Here is a 24,904-nt window from a genome sequence, read left to right on the forward strand (position 1 = left end):
GATAACTTGTAACCTTTGTTCTCCTCTTCCCTTTAGCTAGTTACTTGTTACCAGCTACTACTGGTTTTAGCCTGGCATCCTTTTTTTTTTTTTTGTGCATGCTGGTAGTACTCTTCCCTGAATTTAAATCTATCCCTTTGCCACAGGCGACTGAGACTGCACTGATTGCAGGGTGTAGGCATTAGCACTAACAACTTGTTGGTCATCACCCTGACATTAGCAACATTGTGGAGAATTCAAGATTTGCTAACTAAAGCAGAGGCCCATAAAATGAGGACAAGATATGCCTACATTACATGACTCTGTTTATCATGTACACGTTTCCTCGAAGAATCTTTTGTAAATTAGATTTCTGCAGTGTTTGGTTTCAAAGTAAGCAAAGATGGTTTAGATTCAGCACGGGCACCCTTTGCTACAAGTCTTTTCCCTGACTCTCATGATAGCCATGCAGGCTCAGGAAAATACTCATTTGAGTTCAGGAGGTGCTACAGAGGTGGTGGCAGAGTGCAACTACATGTTGCCAATTCGTCACTGCTTCTGTAACACTTCTGAAAACAAGTGTTTTCCTGAGCCTGCACATCTCTGGAGTTGGGTGGCTGTGAGGAGATGGCAGCTATTGAAACAGGCAATATTATAACCAAAGCCTGGATAAGCAATCAAGGAGAAACATATCAAGAATCTTTCAGCAACAGTCTACATGACTAATGACCGGGGTGGAGGAACACAGTCTTCCTGTCAGTGTGTGGTCAAGGTTTAATTGTTGTTTAAGACTTGTGTTCAACTTGGCTTTTTTATTTTGTTTTGCTTTTTGTATTATAATGTTATTATTGTATTTGGTTTTTTTGTTACAGATTAAAAAGCATTTATAAAGAGATCACATGAGAGTAGACAAAGGGATTACTGGGCACTGTAGCTGACTGGCTTGGTCCCTAGTGCATGTCGTAGGGAAAATGGGCCCTATGACTAGAGATTTTTTCAAGAGATCTCAGTCCCTCAGTTGACTTGGTCACAACAGCAGATAACAGACAGGTGAGACATTTGTTTCCCAATTCAGTACAGCAAGCAGAGTGGTCAGATGGTCTCTGTAAAGATGATATCAGTTATCCTAAATAAAGGTAAACCTGCTCAAGGCATGAATGATTGAAATTCTTCAGTTCTTGCCCAGGAAATTGCAGTTGTTCGTGGTACTGGATAAAAATAAGGAAGATCCATGGCATCTCCTATAACACCCTAAGTCAAGGTCAGTTTCTAGACTCCGACTGGACACAAGAACAATCCCTGAGTTCTAACCTCCAAGGCTCAGCAGTAGAAACCATCATGGCTTCCAGATAGCAACCAGCAAGATCTACCAAAGGATTTGGCTTGTCTTTAATGGAGACTTGTAGCCACAGCAGCAGGGTCTCTGAACTACTGTTTGAGGTTTTTTTCCCTCCTTCCTAAGGGGGCAATTCCAGTTGATGTTGGGAGGAGAGATTAAGTTCTGGGCATTTCCATTATGGGGTGGGATAAAGCTCAATGCTCTCCCAACTCCTGATGAACATTTATGTGAAGCCACTTGGGGAGGTTGCCCATATGCTGATGATACCCAACTTTGCATCTTGACCTCAGGCCAAGATGACATATGATGTAGTTAAGGTGCTATTGCAGTGTCTGGAGACTTTTAGGATATGGATGGGGAGGAATAGACATAGGCTTAATCCTAGCAAGAAAAGAGAAGCTTTGGGATCAGAATCCAGATTCCAGGGATATTCTGTCTTTAATTTTGGACAGGGTCATGCTTCACTGTACTGAACTGGTTTATAATCTGAGAGGGTCCTTCATGACTCACAGCTCCTGCTTGAGGAGCAAGTGGTAGCTGTGTCTAGGAAGACTTTGCACAGCTCCAACTAATGCACCAATTGCAACCCTTCCTACAACAGAAGGGCTTACTTAAAGTCATTCATGCCTTGGTTAACTCTCATTTGATCTGTTGCAACATGCTATATGTGGGGCTGCTCTTGAAGACCATTAGGAAGCTACAGTTGGTCCAGAATGGAGCAACTCAAATTGTTATGGATGCATCTCATCACTGAGAACTGCTCTGGTTGGCTTCAGTGTACAATTTGAGATGATGGTTGTCTTCCTTAAAGCTCTCTATGGCTCTGTATGACATATAAATGTCTTCAGGACTGTCTCCCAATTATATATGCCCATCCAATAACATCAGAAAGAGTAGACTCCATGTGGCTTACCACTCTCAGGGAATGCCATCAGAAGGAACTGGGGAAGTGGGCTTTTTCAACTGCTCCCCCCCCCCCTGCAGTTCTCTGGAACAATATTATTCCTAAAGCTTGACTGGCCCCAACCTGCTGGGATTCAGGAAACCTATCAAAACCTGGCTCTTTCAGCAAACCTTAGGAGTGGATATGTGGTAGGAGTGTTTTTGTTCAATTGAATTTGGTACACTGTGGATGTTGTTATCAGTTATAACGATTCTTATTGTATTATTTTTTTAAATTAAAGTTATGTATATTGGATATGTAAACCACTTAGTCAGCAATGACTGAAGCTGCATATAAGCCTAGTAAACTAAATAGCAACAGTTGTTATTTTTTTCTATTTCCACAGAGAAAGCTACTGATGGCTCCTTACAGAATGAAGATTGGGCTCTTAACATGGAAATCTGTGACATCATTAATGAGACAGAAGAAGGGTAAGGAAACAAGTACTGAAGTCATTAGAATATGCTCACTGGATGTGCTCGCTGATGATTTTGTATTAGCCTACACTGTTGTGCATGCATTTTCTGAAATACTTGCAGACACACCCAGCTCAGGAAAAGTGATCTGTGTATTGGGGAGCAGTGATATAAAACATAAAAGCTCAACCCTGGGTCTTGTGACACTTTTCAGAAAAGACAATACTGCTCAAACACTGTTTTTGTTATCATCAGCTGCCAAAAATACCATTACTGTAGTCATAATTCTTTGCACAAGGGTAAAATCAAACTCATACTCTTTTCCTGACATCTGAAAAAATAAAACTATTCTTAATTCTCTTTTTTAATTTACCTTTTCTTTATAGTCCCTTTTTTCTCTCCACTCCTCCTTCCCTCCCTCTCTTTCTCTCTTTTTTCCTTTGTTCTTCCCAAAGGACTTAATACCCTCAAAGCTGGTGATTGAGGAGATTTGAAAATCTCAAATGATGTGCTCTTTGTTTTGATTTTGTCCATTTCCAATTGGGGTTCCATTCTCAGGAATAATGATTCTGTAATAAAATCAGAGAGAGAGGACACAAAGCAAGGTGTTAAGGTTCCAAGTCATCTTTTTTTGCTGAAATATCACCTTTCCATTCGCCTTATGGATATACATCTTGGATAAATCACAGAAGCATTTAGAAATCTAAGGAATGCCAAACACATCTGCGTTGAATCCTATAAATAACTCCTGGTGGGTTTGCTGGTGACCTCATGCAAGACAAGAACATCATGGAATGTATGTTCTATGGAATTCAAAGCAGTGTTTACTTGATTGGTGACCCAGAAATTGAAGGAAATCTTCTAGTGTTTTTCATTCTTGTAAAATTTGAAGCCCTATTATCTGTCGGTCAAATGTGTTTTGAGGCTGCCTTGCAGTTCTTTTTCTCTGGTTCAGGTCTACATATCTGTCCCAGCATGTCTTCCATTTCATGTCCCCCACACAGACACAATACATACTTCAGTTTTCCATTCTTTGCTACAACAGTTCCCTTACTATTCTTTGGAATATTTATTTGGAATGAGAAAATGATGATTCTCATCCTAGTTCATCTGTGTTCCAATGGACTTACCTGAGATCGTTCAAAATTTTGTAACTCAGTATTTCTTAAGCTATGTTAATGAAACCCCAGTGTTCCGCAAACATCTTGCAAGTGTGCCACAAGTGTTTGCAGAAGTAATTCACCTATACATACTGAATCCATTCTGTTGCTGTTGTGCAAATTAGGCCGTGCAAATCTTCATTGAGGCAAGTACACTGAGTTGGGAAATTGCAGAAGTCCATCTTTGCAAAATATAACAACGAAACAGCTCAAAACAATGCATGCAGTTGCTTTGCTGCAGTTGAAACATCTTCTGCACATTATGCAGAATTCCCCACTCAGTGCTGCAAAGCATGTGGTCACTGGATACAAGAATTTGCACAACCCTCTTGCACAACCCCCCAGGTGCCTTGGTTCATGTTACCGCACAGATACAGAAAACTTCAAAAAAGGACCAGCAGAGCCCACAAGATTATGCACCCATTTCCTGCAGCCAACCACAGGGAGGCAGCCTGTACCTCCATTTGCAGCCCATAATTTCCCAATATTCTGTTAGCAGGTGTGCCCACCCCCAGGCCTTCCAACCAAGTACTTGCTTGTCCTTGCACATCTCAGCCAATATCAAGTTCTTGTCCAGAATCAAACCCAATATGTCCATTTTTGCATTATTTTGTCACATCATGCTGGTTGGCTCCTCAACAAAGATTACCCAGTGCTTATCCTGTTGACTGCTGTGGATACTGTTGCTGTAGTGCCATTTCCTTCAAGTGGTGACTGAAATTAGAGGCACAGCAAGAAACTAGAGCCCTCAGCTACTGACAGCATTCTGCTTCAGCCACGTGCACCTGGGCAGACCAAATTGCCTTTTTTTCTTTTTTTAAAAAAGAAAGTCATAGATGCCTCCTCATTAACAAGACTTTGGTGGCCTGTGCTCTTGAAAAGTTTAAGAAACGGTACTGCGACCCAAAAATGGCCCTTTCCCCTTTGTAACTGCAAGTTGGTAACAGACCACATTGCTAACTTTTCTAAATAAATTTTCAGATAAACCCACACACCAGCCCCTGCCCCTGTCTTACTTTCTCCTTTAGCTCTATCCATTTTTCTCAATGCATCTCTCACGCCTTCTTTGCAAAGACAATTTCTGTGGATAGACTATGTTCCACTCTCATTTTGCTCAATAGTTATTCCTTTCTGGCATGTTGAAGGTAGAAACCTTTCCTCTCATTGCAAACCAGGCACTACTGCTAAGAATTTACCTGGGCATAATGAGAGCAGATATGTAAATAATACCTTTTTCCTGCACATTCTCTATGTGCTTACTAGTGCCAGGAACTCAAAAGAGATCTCAGTTTTAGATCTGTTGATGTCAGTTGTTAATTCTTTCTTTCTTTAAATATTCAAATGATCTACCTTCCCTTTTTGGTGTCTCATTTTATTTTCAGGTATCTTCATACCTGAAAGGAGTTTTAGGCATCTCCTTTCCTTTAGTTCAAGTGAATAAAAATGTTGGGTGGGGGGAGCCACTACTAGTATTGGGAGGAAGAGGTAGCCCTTTTTGTGCTTTGGTTGTGGGATTCCAGAGTATAATTAAAGAGGAATAAAGCTGATTCTGAGCCATATTGCCTGGCAAATATAGTATATAGTATATTTTGTCTCTCGTCCAATGTTAGTGCTTTTATAACCTTACGTTTGCTGCTGTTAGGCCCAAAGATGCCTTCCGAGCCATAAAGAAAAGGATCCTTGGGAACAAGAATTTCCATGAAGTGATGCTGGCTTTAACAGTGAGTGTGGTGCAGATTTCTCAGTTACCTAAAGTTATCCCTTTTCCTCCTCTCTCACCTTTGCTTTTTGCCATCTATTGGTGGGGTATATCTTTCCAATAAAGCTTTGTTGACAAGCTGAGTGAAGGGCAGTCCCGCTCCATTAGGACGGTGCCAGCAAGGGAGAAAGCTGTTGTAGTAAGTGTCTTATCCCAAGAATATCTCTGGAAAAGAGGTGTGAACTCTAACCTGGAATACTACGTTTTAATTTAGGTAGTGGGCAAGCACTAAAGGTTTTTTTTTTTAAGTATGTCAGGAATGTTGTCTGTCTTAATTGAAAGCAAGTGCAAGTACACTAGACCAGTGTTTCTCAACCGTGGCAACTTGAAGATGTGTGGACTTCAACTCCCAGAATTCTGGAATCTGGGAGTTGAAGTCAACACATCTTCAAGCTGCCGAGGTTGAGAAACAACACTGCACTAGACAGTAAACGAATAATTTTGTTCGACCAAGTGTGAAAGGACCATACCTTTCTGCTTGCCCTGTGGACACCAAGGTCATTTTTTGCAACCAAAGAATTGAGTCATTTGGGATTGGTACTATGTGGGTATTTCTAAAAAGCTAGCTGTTGTGTGATCAGGAAGTGAAAAGGCAAAAAGTAAGTGGACCAGAAGTAACTTCTAATGCATCTTGTTTGGCTTTGCAGGTCCTTGAAACGTGTGTCAAAAACTGTGGCCATCGCTTTCATGTACTGGTTGCTAGCCAGGATTTTGTAGAAGGTGTATTAGTACGAACCATCCTTCCCAAAAACAATCCTCCAGCCATTGTACATGACAAGGTGCTGACCCTCATACAAGTGAGTGCATTTCTGTCTGTTGTTCAGAGGGCTTCCAATTATGAGAACAGACCCACAGTTTCTTTGCCTAAACCACAAGCCCAGGTTATTTTCATGGCAGTATGTAATCCATGCTTACTAAATAAAAGGGAACATCCTATCCATACTTGCTTTCCTGAGGATAGCTGAAATGTGAAATCTTTTACGTACCATGCAGATGTATTCAATTTACTTAATATCAGACTGTATTCTGTATAATTCTGTCACTGTTCATGTAAAGAGACAAAACACAGGTGGCAGGCTGAAGCTATCTTTTTTAACTCATAAAAATCTTAGCTATCCATCTGCTTTTTGAAATCTCAGCTAGAGTAGCTTACAGGTTGACAATGTATGCTTACAGTCATAGGGGCTAGAAACTTAACATTTAAAAAAAAATCAAAATCAGGTTTTCCAACAGTTCCATGCTGCAGCATTACCGTATGTCTAGTATTTATCAGATCATTCCAGTATTTAGATTCTGACCACCCCATGCAGCCAAAAACCTAAAAACAGCTAAAATGTCCAGGATGCCATACAGAATGTTCAAATCTGGTAACTGTTTTCTGCATATAATACACAGACTGTGTGCTTTTCTTGCATACTTAACAGAATCATAATGTTGAGACTTTTTTTAAAAAATCGCACAGGAGTTTAAAAATGAAGAATATGCATCATAATGATTCTCCTGTCTTTCTAGTCCTGGGCTGATGCATTTCGTAGTACACCAGACCTGACCGGGGTTGTAACTGTTTATGAGGACCTGAGGAGAAAAGGCCTGGAGTTTCCCATGACAGATCTAGATATGCTATCACCTATCCATACACCACAGAGGGTAAATGTTTAACGCACAATAATTCTTTATTTGCATTACAAATTATATATACAAAATATTATATGAATAGCATTATATGAAATATATCTTGGGAGTATTTAGAAATAGCATTGTTGATTTGTTCCCAATTTTTTTCCCTTTCTAAACTGATACATGTTATGAAAAAAAATGGAAGAGCTACATAGCAAGATATATCAAGTGTAGTGAAAGTAAGCAGATCCCTTGGTTCCAAAGGAAACTTTATTGCCACATAATCAAAGTTGAAGAACTATATAGAATTCAAGAAACAGGCTTCATAACCACTGTAAGGCTTTGTTGAGACTTCTGAACACAAACTGCCTATGTGGTTTTGAACATTTCCCCCCAAAGCACACAGTCTAGTTGAAAATCTGCTTTGTTTTTAAATGCACCATATTTCATCCTACTGGATTCCTTGCTGCTCATGCAGAGATATGGAAAGAGCCAGGCTGCAGTGGCTGTTTTGGAAGCCATAGAGAAACATTAAGGGGAATGGGAAGAGTTTTGAGCTGCAGGTCCCGCTCATTACTTAGAGAAAAAGAAAACACCATAACAGTGGGTAAGAAAAACAGCATATAACATACCCCAGCAGATTTTATTTTTAGCAGAAATAACTGAATTACTCCCTTTCCTTTATGGATTCCTCTTTAGACTGTATACACACCAGATTCCCAGTCAGGAGTTACTTCATCAGCAGATTCTCCCCAAACAATAGATTCAATCCTGCACCCTGTATCCTTACCACAAGCTCCAGAGACTGCTGCTGATGCCTCCATCACACCTACACCAGATCAGGTAAGAGCAACATGAACCACTCCCTTCCCTGTGTGTAAGAGAGTTTAGTGTTGAAGGCCACCCCTTTTCTATTTCATTATGGCAAGTTTCTGAGTTGCTGAAAAAGGAATCCACACACCTAATGGACCAGTGTCAAAGAACCTGTTTGTCTGAAAGAGCAAGCAGTGCATTTAAGAATATCAAGAAGACAATTTAGGCAGGATATAAGGATTCCTTGTAGAATAGCCAGGCTCCCATGTATTATTCACAAATAAGCCCACATCCATTAGTACATACATCACACCCTTATGTACCAATTCATAACTTCTCTGCAAGGTTTGAAATGGTGCCTCTTAGCTTCCACTTTTAGCCCTTAGCCATTAGGCTATACTGAGTATAATGACATAACACTGGGGGCAAAATTCCAGTTGCCTACTCTGGCATGTAGGCCAAATTCATCTCATGTAGCTATTTGCATCTGTCTGACCATACAGTAGAAGAATTCAGGATAGAAGAGGAGTATGTCTTGTTAACTCAGAATCCAAAAAGAATTCAAGGAGATTCCTGGAAATCTCCAACTAATAAAAAAGTGCAGAGAGCAGGAAAGTACTGAGCTCATTTATGCTTAAATTATTACACCTAGCAGAATAGAGAAAGCTGTATAGGCAAGAGCAACCAGAATATACTTGCTTGATGAACTACAGGTAGTCCTCAGCTTACAACCACAATTGGGACCAGAACTTCCATTGCTAAGCAAACCAGTCATTAAGTGAGTCATGCCCTTTTATGACCTTTTTGCCATGGTCATTAAGTAAATCACCATGGTTGTTAAGTGAATCACATGGTCATTAAGCAAATCTGGCTTCCCCCATTGACTTTGCTTGTTGGAAGCCAGCTGGGAAGGTCACAAATGGCGATCATGTGACCCTGGGATACTACAACCATCATAAATACATGCCAGTTGCCAAGTGCCTGAATTTTGATCACATGACTGCAGGGACTCTGTGATGGTCATAAACGTGAGGACCATTCATAGGTCACTTTTTTCAGCATCATCGTAACTTCAAACAGTCACTAAATGAATGGTCATAAGTCGAGGACTACTTGTATTGGTTTGACAAGGCAACTTCCTAATCAGTAGTGGAATGCTTAGAAAATGGCTCTATTTGTTACTTTCAGATTGGAAAACTACGCAGTGAACTGGAAGTGGTGAATGGAAACGTAAAAGTAATGTCTGAGATGTTAACAGAATTAGTGCCAGGACAGGCTGAACCTTCTGACCTTGAACTGCTCCAGGTAGGAAATGCTGGAATGTGAAGTCTACTATTTCTGTTGTGTGTAGGGACTTCATTCAGTTCAACCTAGCAAGCATGGAGATGAGCTCTTAACCGACTCCCAAAAACTATCTTTTGGATTCATGTCCTGGATGAGTAGATATAGATTTTTAACTGATTAGTTACTACCCGCTGCTTCTTAACCTAGTTTCTTTGGTTCTGTTCTCATAATTTGTACCTTCCTCCTGTGGGTAGGAACTGAATCGGACGTGTAAAGCGATGCAGCAGCGTATATTGGAGCTGATTCCCCGCATCCTCAATGAACAGCTAACTGAGGAGCTGCTCATTGTCAATGACAACCTCAACAATATTTTCCTGCGCCATGAACGGTATTCCTGCAACCATCTTTCCCTTTCCCTTCTCTTTCATAAGCAAAGCAGCTGGCTGTCCTCCATTGAAACTATCTCATTGTTTCTCATAGGTTTGAACGGATCCGATCTGGCCAGCCTGTAAAGGTAATTCAGCATTTACTTACTTTGTTTGAATTATATCCTGCCTTTTTTCCAAGAGCTCAAAGCAGCATACACTGCACTCCCTTTACCACTCTATCCCCACAAAAGCCACCCAGACAGGTAAGTTTTGGGCTGAAAAGTGAGTGGCCTAAAGATGCCTATGACTTTCCATGCCTGAGAGTGGCCTTGATCCTGGGATTTCCTGTTGCACTCATTTCTTTCCTTCAAAGCATGCTCATGAGGTCATTCCATTGATATTGCTAGAGAATAAGATAGAATAGACAGTGGCTACAGCAGCATATTTGAGCTTATATTGTATAGTCCTTCCTGGCTTCAAATACTTGTAATTGGACTGCTTTCACCTAAAAGTTGATAAAAATGTTAGAAGTTCTACTGGTATTTTTCTGGTGAACTTAACTTTAATTTGGACATGCCAAAATGTTTCCAGTGCATACCTGATTCAGGATGCACTTCAGTTTATGATACATAAAACTTAACGAAGTTGTTGCATTGATTAGAGGTAGAGAAAGATTCTAAGAGGATTGTTCATTATGTAAATCTGGTTGGTTGGACTGATCCAAAACTAGGGCAATAGCTGTGGTTCAGTGGAAGAGTTTGTACAGTCTATGTCAAAGATTCCAGATTCAGTTCTTGGTTTTTCCAGAGAGAGATGGAACAGACTTGCTTGAACTTCTGGAGGACGACAGCCAGTCAATGTAGGCAATAGTTTGAGATGATGAAGAATGTTTTCATCTCTTCCCAGAATCACTTTCCTTCATTTGTGTACATTGCTAGGCTCATTGTCCTTTTTGTCATATACTTTCATACCATTCTTTGATAGCATAGCATAAATACGAACTCCAGGGAGCCCCAAGGGTTTTACTGATTGCATATATCCAGAAGTAAGGGGCCTGAATATTGCTTATTCCGTACTAAAGCTAACAGTGGTGAAGTATTTCCTTCTTCTCATGCTTTATGCTTGATAAAATGTTGATATAAAAACCACAGAAATGTTTTCAATTCTTTAACTGGTTTTCAGTCCCAGTAGAACCTCCATTGGGAACATGAAGTCTGTCATGTCTTGAAGTCCTAAGATGCCCCAGGAAATGGTTGTATGAGAATTCCTTTGAACAATGGAAGGCCTACATGGCTTTTTCTTCATTTTTTCCCCTTGTTAGAACTGTAGCCCTAACACTCTTGAATGTTCAATTAATAGAAGACAGCATTTTAAAAAGGTAAACAAATGAGAGCTGCTTGAATAGATTGCAAATTTAATTGGCTGTTTCATGTAGCAACTTTTCATTCACACCACCCTTTTCTCAGGCTTCCATATCCTTGGTTAGATTTCACTAGCAAATCAAAACCATGATCTGTGAATTGGGAGGCATATTTTGGAAGAAATGCTGTGATCCTTGACATAAGTCCAAGATTAGCAAAATATGCTTTCTTTCTTTTCCAAGCAACAAAATGATACAGAAAATGCAAACGGTCTGGCTGACATGGGATCTAGTATCACACCAGCAGAAAAAGGTCCTGAAGTTGTCAGTACACTTTCCTCTCAGCTTGCAGGAATTGGTAAGTACCATTGTTGGGTTCTTAGGGCTATGTAATTCCTTGTTTTATCCCCATTTAGATTCATAATTCTGGCCACTTGCCGAGCTCTCTCTAGTCTTTATACATTTTACTTCTTATTAAAAAAGAAAAAAATCCAACATCATTTGAACATAGGCTAACAAAAGCAGTGATAGGCAGATTTATTGAAAAATTATTAAAAACTTGATAGCCACATTTGACCAAACAGATGCTGTGTAGAAGTCAGAATAGATAACAATCATTCTGATACTTTCCTCATCTGAGAATTTGCTCCTCTCCCTGCAGGAAACCTCAGTTCTGCTTTTTCAGACTGGTAGGTTCATTACATCATCATACATTTTTAACTAGTGTTGGGTGATATCTTGCTGTCTTTTGCCTTGTAGATCTAGGTTCTAACAGTGTCAGTGCAGGTTTGCAGTCCCTTAACAATTCCAGCAAACTGGAAGAAGAGTTTGATATGTTTGCACTGACCCGTGGGAGCTCCTTAGCTGAGCAACGCAAAGAGTAAGTGAGTGTACCACTATATTAAGGTGGGCAAAAATAATACTGTAGAGTATAATTTTCAAACTAAGGTTGTATGCGCGTTTTGGTAAATTAATGTATGTTTGTATTCAGATTTTACTGGTGTCAATCTGATTTGTATCTCTGCAGAACCTTTGATTTTGTTTTTTAAATGTAGACATAATTTCAAAAGTTCGCAGCTATCTGCCCTTCCGCGTTTTTTCATATAGATAAGCAAGTGGCTAATCCCAAATTCTGAAGTCCTGCAAGTAGGAAAAGAAATGGACAAACCAGGAGACTGAAATCAGAGACGCCAATATTTTGGAGAATAAGTTTTGAAAGTGGTGTCACTTGACTCAAGTAGCATCAGTCTTGCCATGTTGTATATGAAGTTGAAATTCTTAGTTTTGGTGTCAATTTGAGAATGATGGGTTCCCTTAGCAGTGTATTGCCATTCAAACTTCGATTTCCTCTTTGATTATAGACTACTAAATTGCAGGTATTGACTTCTTAAATTTTGAATACAGTGATGCTAAAAAAACCATATTTTTGTGGCTTATTATGCCCTAACAATGATGCTAGAGTGGATTTGGGAATTAGATTGTTGAGATTTCAAAAGACTGTTTGTGGTTCTACTCAAGAGAATTAAGACAAACCTGAGCTATAATTAGCACATTCCTCTCCTCCACTCCCTTTCCCCTTTGGCATTTTCTAGATCTCTAGTGATTTCTGTGAATTGCAGCAGCAGTAAAGTGGAAGGTTTGTTTTTAATAGCATGGGCCAAATGAAGAGCAGATTTATGAATTAGTGCAATCTAGCAAGGTACAGTAACTCAATCAAGACTAATGCTTTAGCTACTGTTGTGTACTATCTCTCCCTATGCTAATAGTCTGTGTGAGAGAGAGAATGTTTTCATATTATATCTAGTTTATGTGCTCTAGAATAACCTAGAGAGGGATTTTCAAGAGTTGGGGGTGCCTCCCTCTTCCTACCTTTTGAAAACAAACTTCATATACATTAAGAGGATATTACACTTATATTTTAGGATGACATGCAGTCTCCCACGCTCTTAGATTCACTCTGTAGACTGAACTTCTAATAGGATGGAAGGGAGAAATGTTAAATACATCGGAGTAATCATAGTAACTATATTTAATTTAAATTGAATCCTTTTTTCTTTTGTCCTGACCTCTCCACTTTTTGGAATGCAGCTTTTAGCATGCCAGTCAAAGATCAAGTGAGGCCCTTGAGCCAAGAAATGGAATGCACCCAACTTTAGGTCATTTACCTTGTTTGTTTATCTAGTAGTGGTAATGCAGATTTTGTGCAAGCTGATATGCAAGTTAAAAGCATGAGCTGTCCCCACAGTAGATGGCTGAGCTAGCATTTCTCTGAAGAAACTGTTATCTTGTTTGTCAGAAAGTTCTTTGATTTTAATTTTCTCACATATTCTTAATTACTTAATTGTCTGTTAAATAAACTTTATTCATAAAGTTGACACAGCTCTTCACTGTATAAAGTAACAGAAGCTTCCTGCAATAGGGCAGGAAAAATCATCAGGCTATTTTGACACAGTCTACTGAGACATTCCTGAGGCAAACCCATGAATTCTCCAGGTGGTTTTAAAGTAACCATAATTTTCTTAGCCATCCCACCCTCCCTCACTTTCTTCCACAGACCTAAATCTGTTTAATAGGAATAATGGCAGTACTGACCCACCCTGCAGAATGGCTATGAAAATTACATGAGGCATTTTGTGTACCAAAAAAGCATGATGTGAATTCTAAGCACTACTCATCTGGGTTTAGTCTTGCAATGATATTTGGCTAATTCTGAAGGTTCCACCAGCTTAGTAGTTCCAAAAAACAAAGCTGTGTCCTGACATATTTTCAGACTTGATAGCATAAGATTGGAGCAAGTCTTTGAGTGACACCGCGCTAATAGAAACAGATGTTTGTCAAGGGCGTGTGCGCTTACGCCCCCTCCAACACTTAGCAAAACAGGCTATGTGCCAGTATGCTTCTAGACACCACTGACAAACCTCTTGCAGCCACTGAGGAGCTTGTAATGCTTGACGCAGAGAGCGCCTTCTCAGGCGCGTTCACAGATGAAGGGAGAGCATAGCAGAGGAAGAATACAGATGCCCTGTACATATGCCAGGCTGCAGGAAGTCTGCTCCCAGCCTGCCTGCTGCTAATGGAGTGTGAAGTAGAATTGGGAACTGTATGGAAAGAAAGCAGAGAGAGAGAACCAGCACCTGAAGCAGCTGAAACCTAATCTCTTGACATACACTTTGGCTGATCTTCTCCCACTCTGGGTAATTGCAGAGGAACTGGACAGTGTATTTTCTCCAGTACAACTTGATCCTCCTATGATTGAGGCAGGTGTAATCTTTCTGATAAAGAGGCACCTTAGATTTATTCTGCTTTCTCCAACTGGACTGGATGCCTCCTATTTTAACTTTCTTGCCAGCAAACCAGACTGGGATTATCTACTTTACAACCCACCTCCACTTGCACGTACATTTGTGCTTTTCTTTTCTTGTGCTTTGACTGTCAGATCAAGATACCTTTACTGGAGCTGGGTTTGGGTGTCTTTCCAAAACGTCATGAACACCTGCATGCAGAATTTCTGGCAACACCTCAAACCATTCCTGCCTTTCTGTCTTATCAGTGGTATGGTGGTGGCACTCTACTTCATCATTGATGCGATTGTGCACAGCGGGCCCTTCACTGACAAGCACTTCTTTGAAAAGTTTGAGCAGAGGTGGCCCAACCCCCTGGCTCCAAGAGGGAACACGTCCCAGTGATTATGGGTGGGACAGAGATACGGTTTGGGGGAACTCACTCCTGGGCATCATCCAAGGCTGCATTGGCCTTCCTGTGTAAGAAATAATTTGTTTAGGTAGAGTGCGGGCAGAAGGCGGGTCTGGGTGTACTTTAGAGTGAGTAGCAAAAATGAGTTATTTTTGTCAAAAAGGGTGTAACTGTATGAAACAGTTCCTATGAGATGATGTTCAGCTACAAAGCTATTGCAATAGCTATATGCATTGATTAATCTGGAAAAATTATGCTTGTCTAATTTTACCTGCAAAAGAGAGCATGTAATGTGTGTTAAGCTCATGCACTGAAGTGAAATGTAGAACTATATGCATATGTAATTCTACACTGAGTGCATATAAGACTATATTTAAACAAAAGTACCTTATTCCCTCTGCATATAAAGCTATACTTAAAATAACATTTGCAAAAATCTCAAAAAGCAAGCCGATAAGTGAATCAGATTGCTAGGGGCAGGGCACAGCAAGTTAGTACCTATTATAATTCTTTAATCTTTCCCATAACGGCCAATATCAGAATAACTTCTGTAAAATATCTAACTAAAAGATAACATGCAAGAATGTATTATTTCCTTAGTATATACAGGCTGCAAAAAATAATTTTTTCTCAGAACAGGATATAGATTTGATTAGAGGATCAGGTTAGATTTTCAAACAAGCAGATATATGGTTTCTAAGTTTACTACTTAAGAAGCTGGAGTTGGGCTGAGAAGACTCAGAATCATTGGTTGACTTACAGCCTTTCACCCATTCTCAGCCCAACCCACCTCAGCACTGTTGTAATAAAATTATATTTTCTAAAATTACTGTTTCTAAATCCCAGTTTAGCAGCGACAAATTGGTTCTCCATCAGTTGTAAACTATTATACCAAAATAAAGCTGACCAGGAATGGATTTTTGTGTGGAATGACTAGGCACTCCATTTAGTTCTGGTATTCAACCGATACAGAAACTTAAAATTCTTTAATTCTAATAAAAAACAAAACAGATTCCGCAGGCATGTAGGCTGGCTTTTTGTGCTTAATTACATTGGAAAAATATACAGTAAACTTCAGTGAAACTATAATTGAATATTGATTAAATTTTAGAATGAAACATTTGTAACTGGCTTTCTTAGTATATATGCATGTAAATCAATATGCTATAGGGAGAAAAATCTAACTATCAAAGATTCTGACTTAAAATCTTTGCTGCATCTTAATGCTTTGTTCAGTTTATTTCTTCACATCAATGCTCAAGGTGATTTACAGCCATTCTAAACTTCAGCACCTACAAAAACAAAATATTATGCTAAGCCTACTAAAAATAATAACTTAGATAAATAATTCACACCAGTAGCATTGGCCAATTATAACTACAGTCCGTCAAAACATTTTTCACATGCCTCCTTAAAAGAGATTAAATAGCTGTCACTAGAAGATTTCATAGCTGCAGTACCACAGTTACAATGGAAATCCTGCAGAGATGGAATATGGAATAGGGACTTTTCTACAGATTTTCACATGGCCTTCTCAACATACAGAGTGAGCCATTTCTTGAGGTGTGATGGAGTCTATAAACCTGGGACAAAGGAATATATTACAGTGAATGGTCAGGAATTTAGGAATATTGACACTTCTGTGTTGCCAGTGTCTTATTAACCTTATTAATGCTGTCTTTCCAAATGTATTTCAACAACTCCTGATAATTACATTTAAGAAATTCTTTACAAACTCTAGGAGTCAGTAGCTTTGTCATGGAATTTGGGCCAAGGCTGGGGACAGTCTTTCAGTCACTCATACATGCATACACACAGACACATGCTTACAGACAAGAGAAAGCCTGCAGGTTCTCACATTTGCCAGAAACCATTCTGAGGATGTCCAGCAAAATTGTGGACTTACATAAGTAATTCATCTGAGATTTTTACTGAGATTACTGAGAATGAAATAGTTGTTTTCCTGATTGATATTTTACTTCTAAATATCTGGTGACTATACTCTCACACTAAAATCGTGAATCCTAACTTTTATTTGTCTTCAACTGTCTGCAGCTATTTTTTTTCCAATCCTCTAATGCAGTTGATTTCGCTATTTTATTTCATCCTCAAATGACCACAGCTAATCAGTATCATGGATTAAATCTAATGAGATCATCGTTTTAAGCAGCCAGATTAGATTTGTGCTGATGTCACCAACCATTCCTAGAAAATTAGAGAAGACATGATGCATGAGCCTATACAAAGAGATAATTGAAGGGGAGTCTATTGATTTTGACATTAACATTTTCACTAAATTCTTTCTCCTTCACCCCCCCCCTTTTTTTTTTAATTTGGTCCTACTGCCAGCATAAGTACATGTATGTGCCAGTGTTTACCAAATTATGGGCAGTCTTTCTCTCTCTCTTTTCCTATTTGTATACATAGGGTGTACCAAAAGTTAGTTCCAATAGGTCAGTCATGCTATGTTGTTGTTGTTTTCCTTTAGATAAAAGGTTACTGTACTTAGGAACTTTCAAACGTTATGCATCAAATGAGTAAGGAAGAGTTTAAAAGAAAATGGCAACCAACTCGAACATTTAATGTAATTTATATAATAAAGTGTCCATGGGGCCTGACTTTTGGTATACTGTGTGTGTGTGTACGTGTGTGTGGGGGGAATGAACTCCAACCTCACCCTGAAAATGTAGAACATATATCTATGCTTTAGATAAAATGCCAAAAACCACATCTTTTGGATAATCTGGTTTCCTCTTTCAGAGTGAAGTATGAAGACCCTTTAGCCACAAAAGGACTAGCTGGAGCATTGGATGCCAGGCAACAGAACACAGGAGCAGTGAGTAGCTATCTATCAAACTGTTCTGTGTGTAATTGGAGAGGCTTATCCTGCCTATCCAAGTCATCATGTGCCTCCCCAAATGTACCACTGATTTCCAACCAGCATGGTCAGTCATTTTTGCTGGGATTATATGAAATGTAATTCAACAAAACTGAAGGATGCTAAATTTGGGGAGATCGTAGTAATTATCTTAATAATACAGCTTTCTATATTTTCATGTATAATTTCTACATGAATATATCTGCCACTCCAGAGTAAGAGAACATACATCTACCCATGGTGAGGGTGCGTATATGAATTCTAACTGGGGGCAAAAATGATTTCAGTATTCAATTCATTTTCATGCCACTTTTTCACAGTATAATTCCCAAAGCAGTTCCTAATAAATCACAGTAGACTTCTTATATACGTTCAGCAATAATACAAACCAAAGTTTCACAGTAATGCACAGCATTATGTCAGATAGTTCACTAAAATTCAATCCAATTGTAAAAATATAACCCAAATATTTAAAAAGTCGTTCCAAGAAGTTCTGAAGTTGAAACATTTCAATCATCATAATACTTCAACTCCATAATATAGTATCTTGAAATTATAATACACAGCAACCATAAGAAATGATACTAGTTAAAATGCAATTATGTACCTCATCAAAATACTTCAATCAGTTAATAGTCAACAAACTCCAAAAATACAATACAAAAAAAAATAACCTGCAAAAAAGAATGAATCCTATATATTCATCCCAGGGTAAATACGGTCAAAATGGTGAGCAGTTCTCTAAATATATTACCTTCCTATGGTGGAATCCAGTTACACAGTTTTCCAACATAGTTCATCTGAATCAAGCTTCTTTCAAAGTCTGGGTTAGACCTCTGAATAGCAATCCTCCTTTAACTCAGTCCTTAAGAGCAAAAGGCACTGTTTCTCCATTGGGTTTCTTTCGTTCAACCTTCTCTTCTAGGCTTGGGCCCTAAGCCTCTTCAGTTTCTTTTAAAAAATGTCAGATGGGAGAGAAGTTCCCCCATGTTCTTTTATAGAGGAAGGGGATAGTTTCCCTGCTGGGAACATTGCTCCCAGCTCTCCTCATCACCCACGTTTTCTATCTTTTCTGAAAGCAAATTTTCTCTTAACTAGCTGGAACCAGGTGCTTCCTCTGACGGGGCCCCGATTACAAACTGGATGGTGCGCCAAGGAATGGTGAGAATGTATTGCTGCTGGGGAAGATTTCAAAAAGCACTTGGAGAATCTTAAGCAAATTGTGGGACAGGTTGAACACTGTGTGGGGCAACAGCAGACAAAGTGACATGGTTAGGTTTGAAGCCAAGGAGCCTCTTCTTGAAAACGCCACTTTCCAGATTCTGCCTGGCTAGAAGAGAAGTTTTTACAGTAGCCAAAATAAAATGTTTTATAGCTTTTAAATTTATTCCCATCATCTTTGTAACATAAAATGTATAACTCTGAATGTGCTTGCATTGCATTGCAATCCAGAGATTATTCAAGAAAAATCCATTATTTCTTGCTGACTACATTCATGAGAGTCTAGAGATATTTCCCTTGTTGCAGGGAGGAGTAGGGAGGAAGGGTGATGAAGGATCTTGAAGTGACAATATCTTATGGCTCCATATCAAGGACGGATTTGTACCCTCGCATAGCACACATACAGTCATCCAGGGGCAAGTTCTGCTTTGCCACTTCTTCTGACTTTTTTCGTAGCACCCACTGTCTGGAAAAATATATGCACAAACACCAGAATCAGTATCAGGCCGCCTATCATTTTGATCCTGAGATTCCATGTTCAGTACTTGCCACTGAACCAGTCAGTGACATCAACCCAGGATTGGAACTGCACTGCTTTGTCCACGCTGAACCCATACACTGTTCTGGCTTAGTTTTGTGACTCTCATTTCCATCTGTTCCAGAAAGCTCTTCTGAGGATAAAATAAATTATGGCTACATTTTTCTTAATAATGCCTGTCTTCCCCAAGTTTTCAACCCAATTTGATTTGGACAGGAGAGAAAAGAGCTTTACCTTGGCAGAGGAAAGAGAGTGGGACAGAAAGAGCTCAGATTTTGGTACTGGCTTTAAAGGAATTGGTTGTGTGATTTCTTCCCTTGGGCTAGTTGGCTTCTATTAGTTTGGTTCTGTTCTCTTTCTTTTCCGATGGTTTTGTAAGCAAAAGCTCAGTACTTTTTCTGCCTTAATGCTCTTTGTGTCTTTAACTTTGAAAATTTCTTACTTAATTTAAGAATCCATGTGTTGAGACCACCATCTGCTTGCTTTTGAATAATGAAAAGCAAAATAAATTTATATTCCTGCTTTTGCACATTCTTACTATCAAAGTAAGTTTCGTTTAGCATAGGGACTAGAATTAAAAATGATCATTTAGAAGTGGAGTTTCATCAGCACATTGAGGAGTTACAATGTAATTCCACATGCAAGTTTTCATTTTCAGTTTGTGATGGAAACAAAATCCTTTGTATCACAGGCACATGTATGCCTATATGCTTAGTAGCAGTAGGTAAATGGTTGGCCTAATGCACCAGTGTGTTTATGTAAGAAACCCTATTTCCTTTAAATTTTAAGATGAACACAGGAAATGGGGGAATTCTGAGAATCTTATTTAAATCTTTTTGTTGGATTTACATCCCAACTTTCATTCAGGAACTCCAAGCAGCTTACACAGCACTCCTTCCTCCACTTATTCCCACAAAAACAACCTTATGAAGTAGGGATAGTAATTGCCCAGAAGAGCATGAAAGTGTAGAGGAAAGGAGTGAAGCTTTGGGAATTCTTATTTGTCAGATCTTAACTGTGAGGACTTTTGTCCCAGAGTGGCTGTAGTGAGAGCTTAAAGTGGCCTTTATATTAGAAGATGGGAGCAAAGCAGAAGCCCACAAAAGCACTTTTCCTAGACATAAATTATCTGTTTTTGTTTTGCAAAATGTTGTTGCTTATATGGAAAGGCTTGTTAAATACAATGGTATGACCTAAAATAGACTAAAGCACAGAAGATCTTTATGCTTCACTTGATAAAATTAAAATATCTGTCAAAGCCTTCTAATTAATGATGTCTCCCAATATATGTTATGATGCTATCCATGAAGTCAGTTCCTGCAAGGTAAAGTCAAGCCATGTGAGAAGTAAAGATTTCTAACCATTCTTCAGTGATTTATTTCTTATTTCTTATTTCTTCATTTAAGAAATAAGTTGGATCAAAAATGGCCCCCAAGAATTGCACTGATTTGAACCGTGACTTTTTAAGCTTCTCTCAGTTGAGGGTTGACGATACTTTTTACAAACATGGATATGCATGGTCTGTTTGGTCTTTCTCTCACTTTCCTTGTCAGATTCCTGTATCCCAGGCTGCCTTCATGGAGGAAATTGAACAATGGATCTCCACTGAAGTGGTGTGTAATAGAAATGAAATGCTTGTTTATAAGAAGGAGTTAATTACTGTATGCACATTCTACCAGCTATCTTGTGCAGAGGGACATAGCTAAGTGGTAGAGTATATCCTGGAAAGAAATCCTAGATTCTGCCTGTAGCTTGTATAGATGCTAAGTATTAACCACTGAGCCTGGCTTCCTCCCTTGCACTACTCTCCTTGAGTCTGTGTTTCTTCTGAGACAGAGGCAAAGGAGATTTCTGCTCTTCCCTTCTTGTGGCCACTGCTGACTGTCACTGAAATGTCAGCATTGAAAACAGAATGTTGATATCAATGTGCCAGACTCAACTGCTCCTTGAAACTCTTATCTAATTTGTAGGTATGGTGGATGAACATATATCAAATCTAGTCTTAGTATTTGTGGAACATTGTGTCCACAAAATGAGCCCTGTGAGCTTTCATTTAACTTTATTTGATTTCCCTGTTGCCTTTTTTTCTCCTTAGGGAAACGAGACAGTGGATCCAAAGGGTGTCACCAGTGAAGGCAAGTTATACCCAATTGTATGTCCTGCCCTTTAAGACTGATACTCTCCAGCTAGTAGGCATGAGATGTTCTTCACCTATTGAGCCCATGTATATACAGTGTCTAAAACCAAACCATCCTCTATTAACAAGACACACAAATGACTTCTTAACAAACCTGTAATTTTTGGAGTTCCCAAATAGGGTTGCCAGGATCTGTTATGCATGGCTCTTCTACTGTATCTGTGCATTCAGAATGTCCTGATGAAAGCAACTGTTTTGTCATTGACTCCATGACAGAGATGTGACCTGTGCAGCTCCAGATTAGATGTTTCAGCTGTTGCTCCTCCCAGGGCTCTTCCAGCCCTGGCTTGATTCCTCCTCTTCCTCTTTTAAAATTCTCCCTATATTCTTTCTTGCCAGAGTTTGACAGATTCCTTGAAGAGCGTGCAAAGGTGGCAGATCGGCTTCCTACCCTTCCCAGTGCCCCTACAGGGGCTCCTTCGTCATCCACTAACTCTGGTCCTCAGCGAAAGAAAGAAAAAGATGAGGATGCAATGTTTGCTTTATGAGCCTTTCTGCGGACTGGTGTGCCGTGGTTACAAGAGGACCTGTGTGTTCTGCGCTGCACTCCTCGGGGGGGAGAGGGGGAAAAAAAGGAGACAAGATCAGGGAAGAGAAGCTTCCCCTTTCCTTCTTCCTGCCTCCTTTCCAGGCTGCTTTGGGTTAGGTTAATCATTGCTGCAATTGGGGACACTAAAGCAAAGCGAGAGGTCACAGAGCTGTCAGATGTATTTGTCAGATGAACTGGAATTTCTCCTGGGAGATCTAGGCAATCTTGGATGTGTTCTTCATAGTTTTGTTGTGTGTATCTTTCTCCAGTGATGCTGACTCTTAAAAGTCATGCTGAAAATAGGTGGTAGGATTTGTCATTTCTTCCCAATCCCACAGGCAGTTGCATAGAAGTGCAAAACTGGACAGCTTCTTTCTATCCTTATCTCGCTTTTCTGTATTTTTTCCTCCTCTAGCAGTAGGGGAACTACAGATCCAGTTTGCTGTGACAAAAGAGTACTGTCACACACACACACACACATGTAACACTGTAAGTACTTCTCATACAGACATTTCTGCATGGAGAATTCTGCTCGCAAGCCAAGCACATTCACTGTCCAGATACCAGCTGCATAGCGCATAATTCTCAGCAGTATCATTTTCTTTCAAGGCTGGCTTCTTTCTGTCTTCAAAGCCAGAATGTCCAGGAAGCAAAGACTTTTCTGAAAAGAATTGAATCTGATGAAACCCATTATCATGATTTTTATCTTTCCACCATAATCTTCCGTTAGCGTTGCTTCCGGTTTATAGTTAATTGAGAAAGGCTTTGGGGATGCAAAACTGAATTATGCCATGTAATTGGAAGACTTGCTTTTTGTATGCTGTATTAAATAAATGACTTCACTACCAAATATGTGCTTTCTGTGAAATTTGGGCTAGGCTTACAGTATAACACATCCTCTAATCAAATGTGGAGAAAGAGTACAAGGAGAGGCAGTCAGGAGGCTTCTTAGCAAGAGTCTGTAGTTCCTAGCAGAAAAGCAAAGCAAAGAAATAACTCCTAACTATAAAAAAGAATGTGAACTCTCTTGCTGAGTAGATACCAGCTGTATGTATCCATCTAAACATGGTTATTCTTATACTGGGCCCATGAAATCCAAGCTGTATAGCAATGAACTAGGAAATAAGCAGTCAGATTAAGTTGTACAGTTAAGAAGATTAGCGTCTGTCACTTAATTTCTATAATTAATATGATGGCAGCCTTTTAGAAAATACAGATAAGCATACCTTCCTTTTCAGTGGTCCTAGATTGGGAAAGTTGTATAGGAACTTTGTATATAGAAAGCTTGGCACATCGTAACTTCCTTTTGAAATTAAGTGTAGCAATTTTTAACTTAAAAAGCTTTCTCCCCAGATTAATTTTCTACTTTTAGTATATTTTGACTGTTAGGTTATAAAGAAACCAAAACTGATAACTGAATAAAAATTGTTTCTATGATTATTGGTGATGAGGGACAAGGACAGGTGAAGGAGAGAAGTATACTTTAGAAGTCCTTACTTGTAAAAAAAAGACAGAAGGGATATGCAAACTTAGCAGCTCGGAAAAGCTTCACGGGTTGCCTAGGTAAGTGCCAGAGCTAGGTAAGTGCCATGCACAAGTACTATATTTGTAAGGTACCAAACAGATAAGTAGCGCACATAGGAAACGAGACTCTGAACTTCGTGATGTTAAGTGGTCTTCCAAATGTGATCAGGCAAGTCTGCCATATTTTTGGACTTCCTGCTCATTCTGCTGAATGAGATCCTGGATTTCTACTTCGATAGCACCACTGAAGCAGGTACACGCAGAGAATATCATAGAACCTGGCATTTCCAGGTAATTAAGGACAGGGACGATGGTAGAGAGGAGCTCATGGGATTGCCAGACAATTCCTTGGCATGACAGGATTATTTATAGTGAAAATGACAAAAATGCTTGCTGCCTGGTGATGCCCAGATTACAGGCAGGTATTCCCAAAAGAAAGCTGGGTGGTTATGACCAGGTGTGTTAGCATGTTTTGCTAACATCCCAGATGTTTTTGCCAATTTCACAATTCATGGGAGTTCTCACTGGGATGAAGGCTGCAGCCCAGAGCTGTTAATTTCAGTGGGGACTGTACAGACACAAGGCCTGATAGGTGATGTTTAAGATGAACCATTAAAGTAAAGGGTGGGGTGGGGTGGGGGGGAGTATTTGTGCCAGCACTAAAAGTTGTGTCATCAATGAGGGTTTGGTTGTATAGGCATATTTATTTCCTGTGCTGCCATTGCCCTGGCCATGACTTTTTGCCTCCACTCTCCCTGCTAGTCTCACTGTTTGGACCACCCCAAACTACTGATGAAAAGCACCTCCGTTAGACTATTCTGCTACTTATCTGGAATGCTCTGCCAGCATTTGTCTTGTGTTGGACCATCTTGAATTTTGCTGTTCCATATTGCAGAACTCGATCAGCGGGTCTCTAATGTAGGGTGACTATGGAAACAGACAAGGGGTTTTTGGCCATCTCTGTGCTACAGAGATTCCTCATGCTCTTGAGGAGGAGGAGGAGGAGGAGGAGGAGGAGGAGAACAATTGAAACTGCTTTGTTGATTGAAATGTCTAGGCCAGCATTTTATTTCCTATTGTTTTGCCTCAGCCCCTAGTTTTCAGACATATACGTATGTCTCTAAATGTAATACCAAAAAAAAATCGCTTAATAGATGGATATTTATGCAGCAGGTACCCATAGTTGCTTGTACAACTATTTTCTCATGCAAACAGTGTATCAAACAGCTAAATGATAACGCATTTCTCAGCAACAAAATAATTTGCTATCTTTTGGAAAAAATACT

The 24,904-nt window shown here is 39.5% G+C and overlaps 1 protein-coding gene across 2 annotated transcripts in view; it reads left to right on the plus strand.

The window, feature by feature from the left end:
• TOM1 (target of myb1 membrane trafficking protein) overlaps window positions 1–22,944 on the plus strand; it is a 30,458-nt gene extending 7,514 nt beyond the window's left edge. Inside the window, exons 2-16 of one of the 2 annotated variants that reach the window (XM_063309178.1) lie at window positions 2,608–2,692; window positions 5,480–5,558; window positions 6,244–6,393; window positions 7,109–7,243; window positions 7,913–8,056; window positions 9,215–9,331; window positions 9,565–9,698; window positions 9,791–9,824; window positions 11,282–11,396; window positions 11,798–11,918; window positions 17,492–17,567; window positions 18,708–18,770; window positions 20,922–20,981; window positions 21,464–21,503; window positions 21,905–22,944. In XM_063309178.1, coding sequence (XP_063165248.1) covers window positions 2,608–2,692; window positions 5,480–5,558; window positions 6,244–6,393; window positions 7,109–7,243; window positions 7,913–8,056; window positions 9,215–9,331; window positions 9,565–9,698; window positions 9,791–9,824; window positions 11,282–11,396; window positions 11,798–11,918; window positions 17,492–17,567; window positions 18,708–18,770; window positions 20,922–20,981; window positions 21,464–21,503; window positions 21,905–22,053 — 1,502 coding nt within the window. In that variant the 3' untranslated portion in view covers window positions 22,054–22,944. The remainder of the gene's footprint in view (window positions 1–2,607; window positions 2,693–5,479; window positions 5,559–6,243; window positions 6,394–7,108; window positions 7,244–7,912; window positions 8,057–9,214; window positions 9,332–9,564; window positions 9,699–9,790; window positions 9,825–11,281; window positions 11,397–11,797; window positions 11,919–17,491; window positions 17,568–18,707; window positions 18,771–20,921; window positions 20,982–21,463; window positions 21,504–21,904) is intronic. The other variant, XM_063309179.1, reaches the window with a different exon arrangement.
• The last annotated feature ends 1,960 nt before the right edge of the window (window positions 22,945–24,904 follow it).

This window comes from Candoia aspera, chromosome 7, assembly GCF_035149785.1.
Source record: "Candoia aspera isolate rCanAsp1 chromosome 7, rCanAsp1.hap2, whole genome shotgun sequence".
Taxonomy (NCBI): Eukaryota; Metazoa; Chordata; class Lepidosauria; order Squamata; family Boidae; genus Candoia; species Candoia aspera.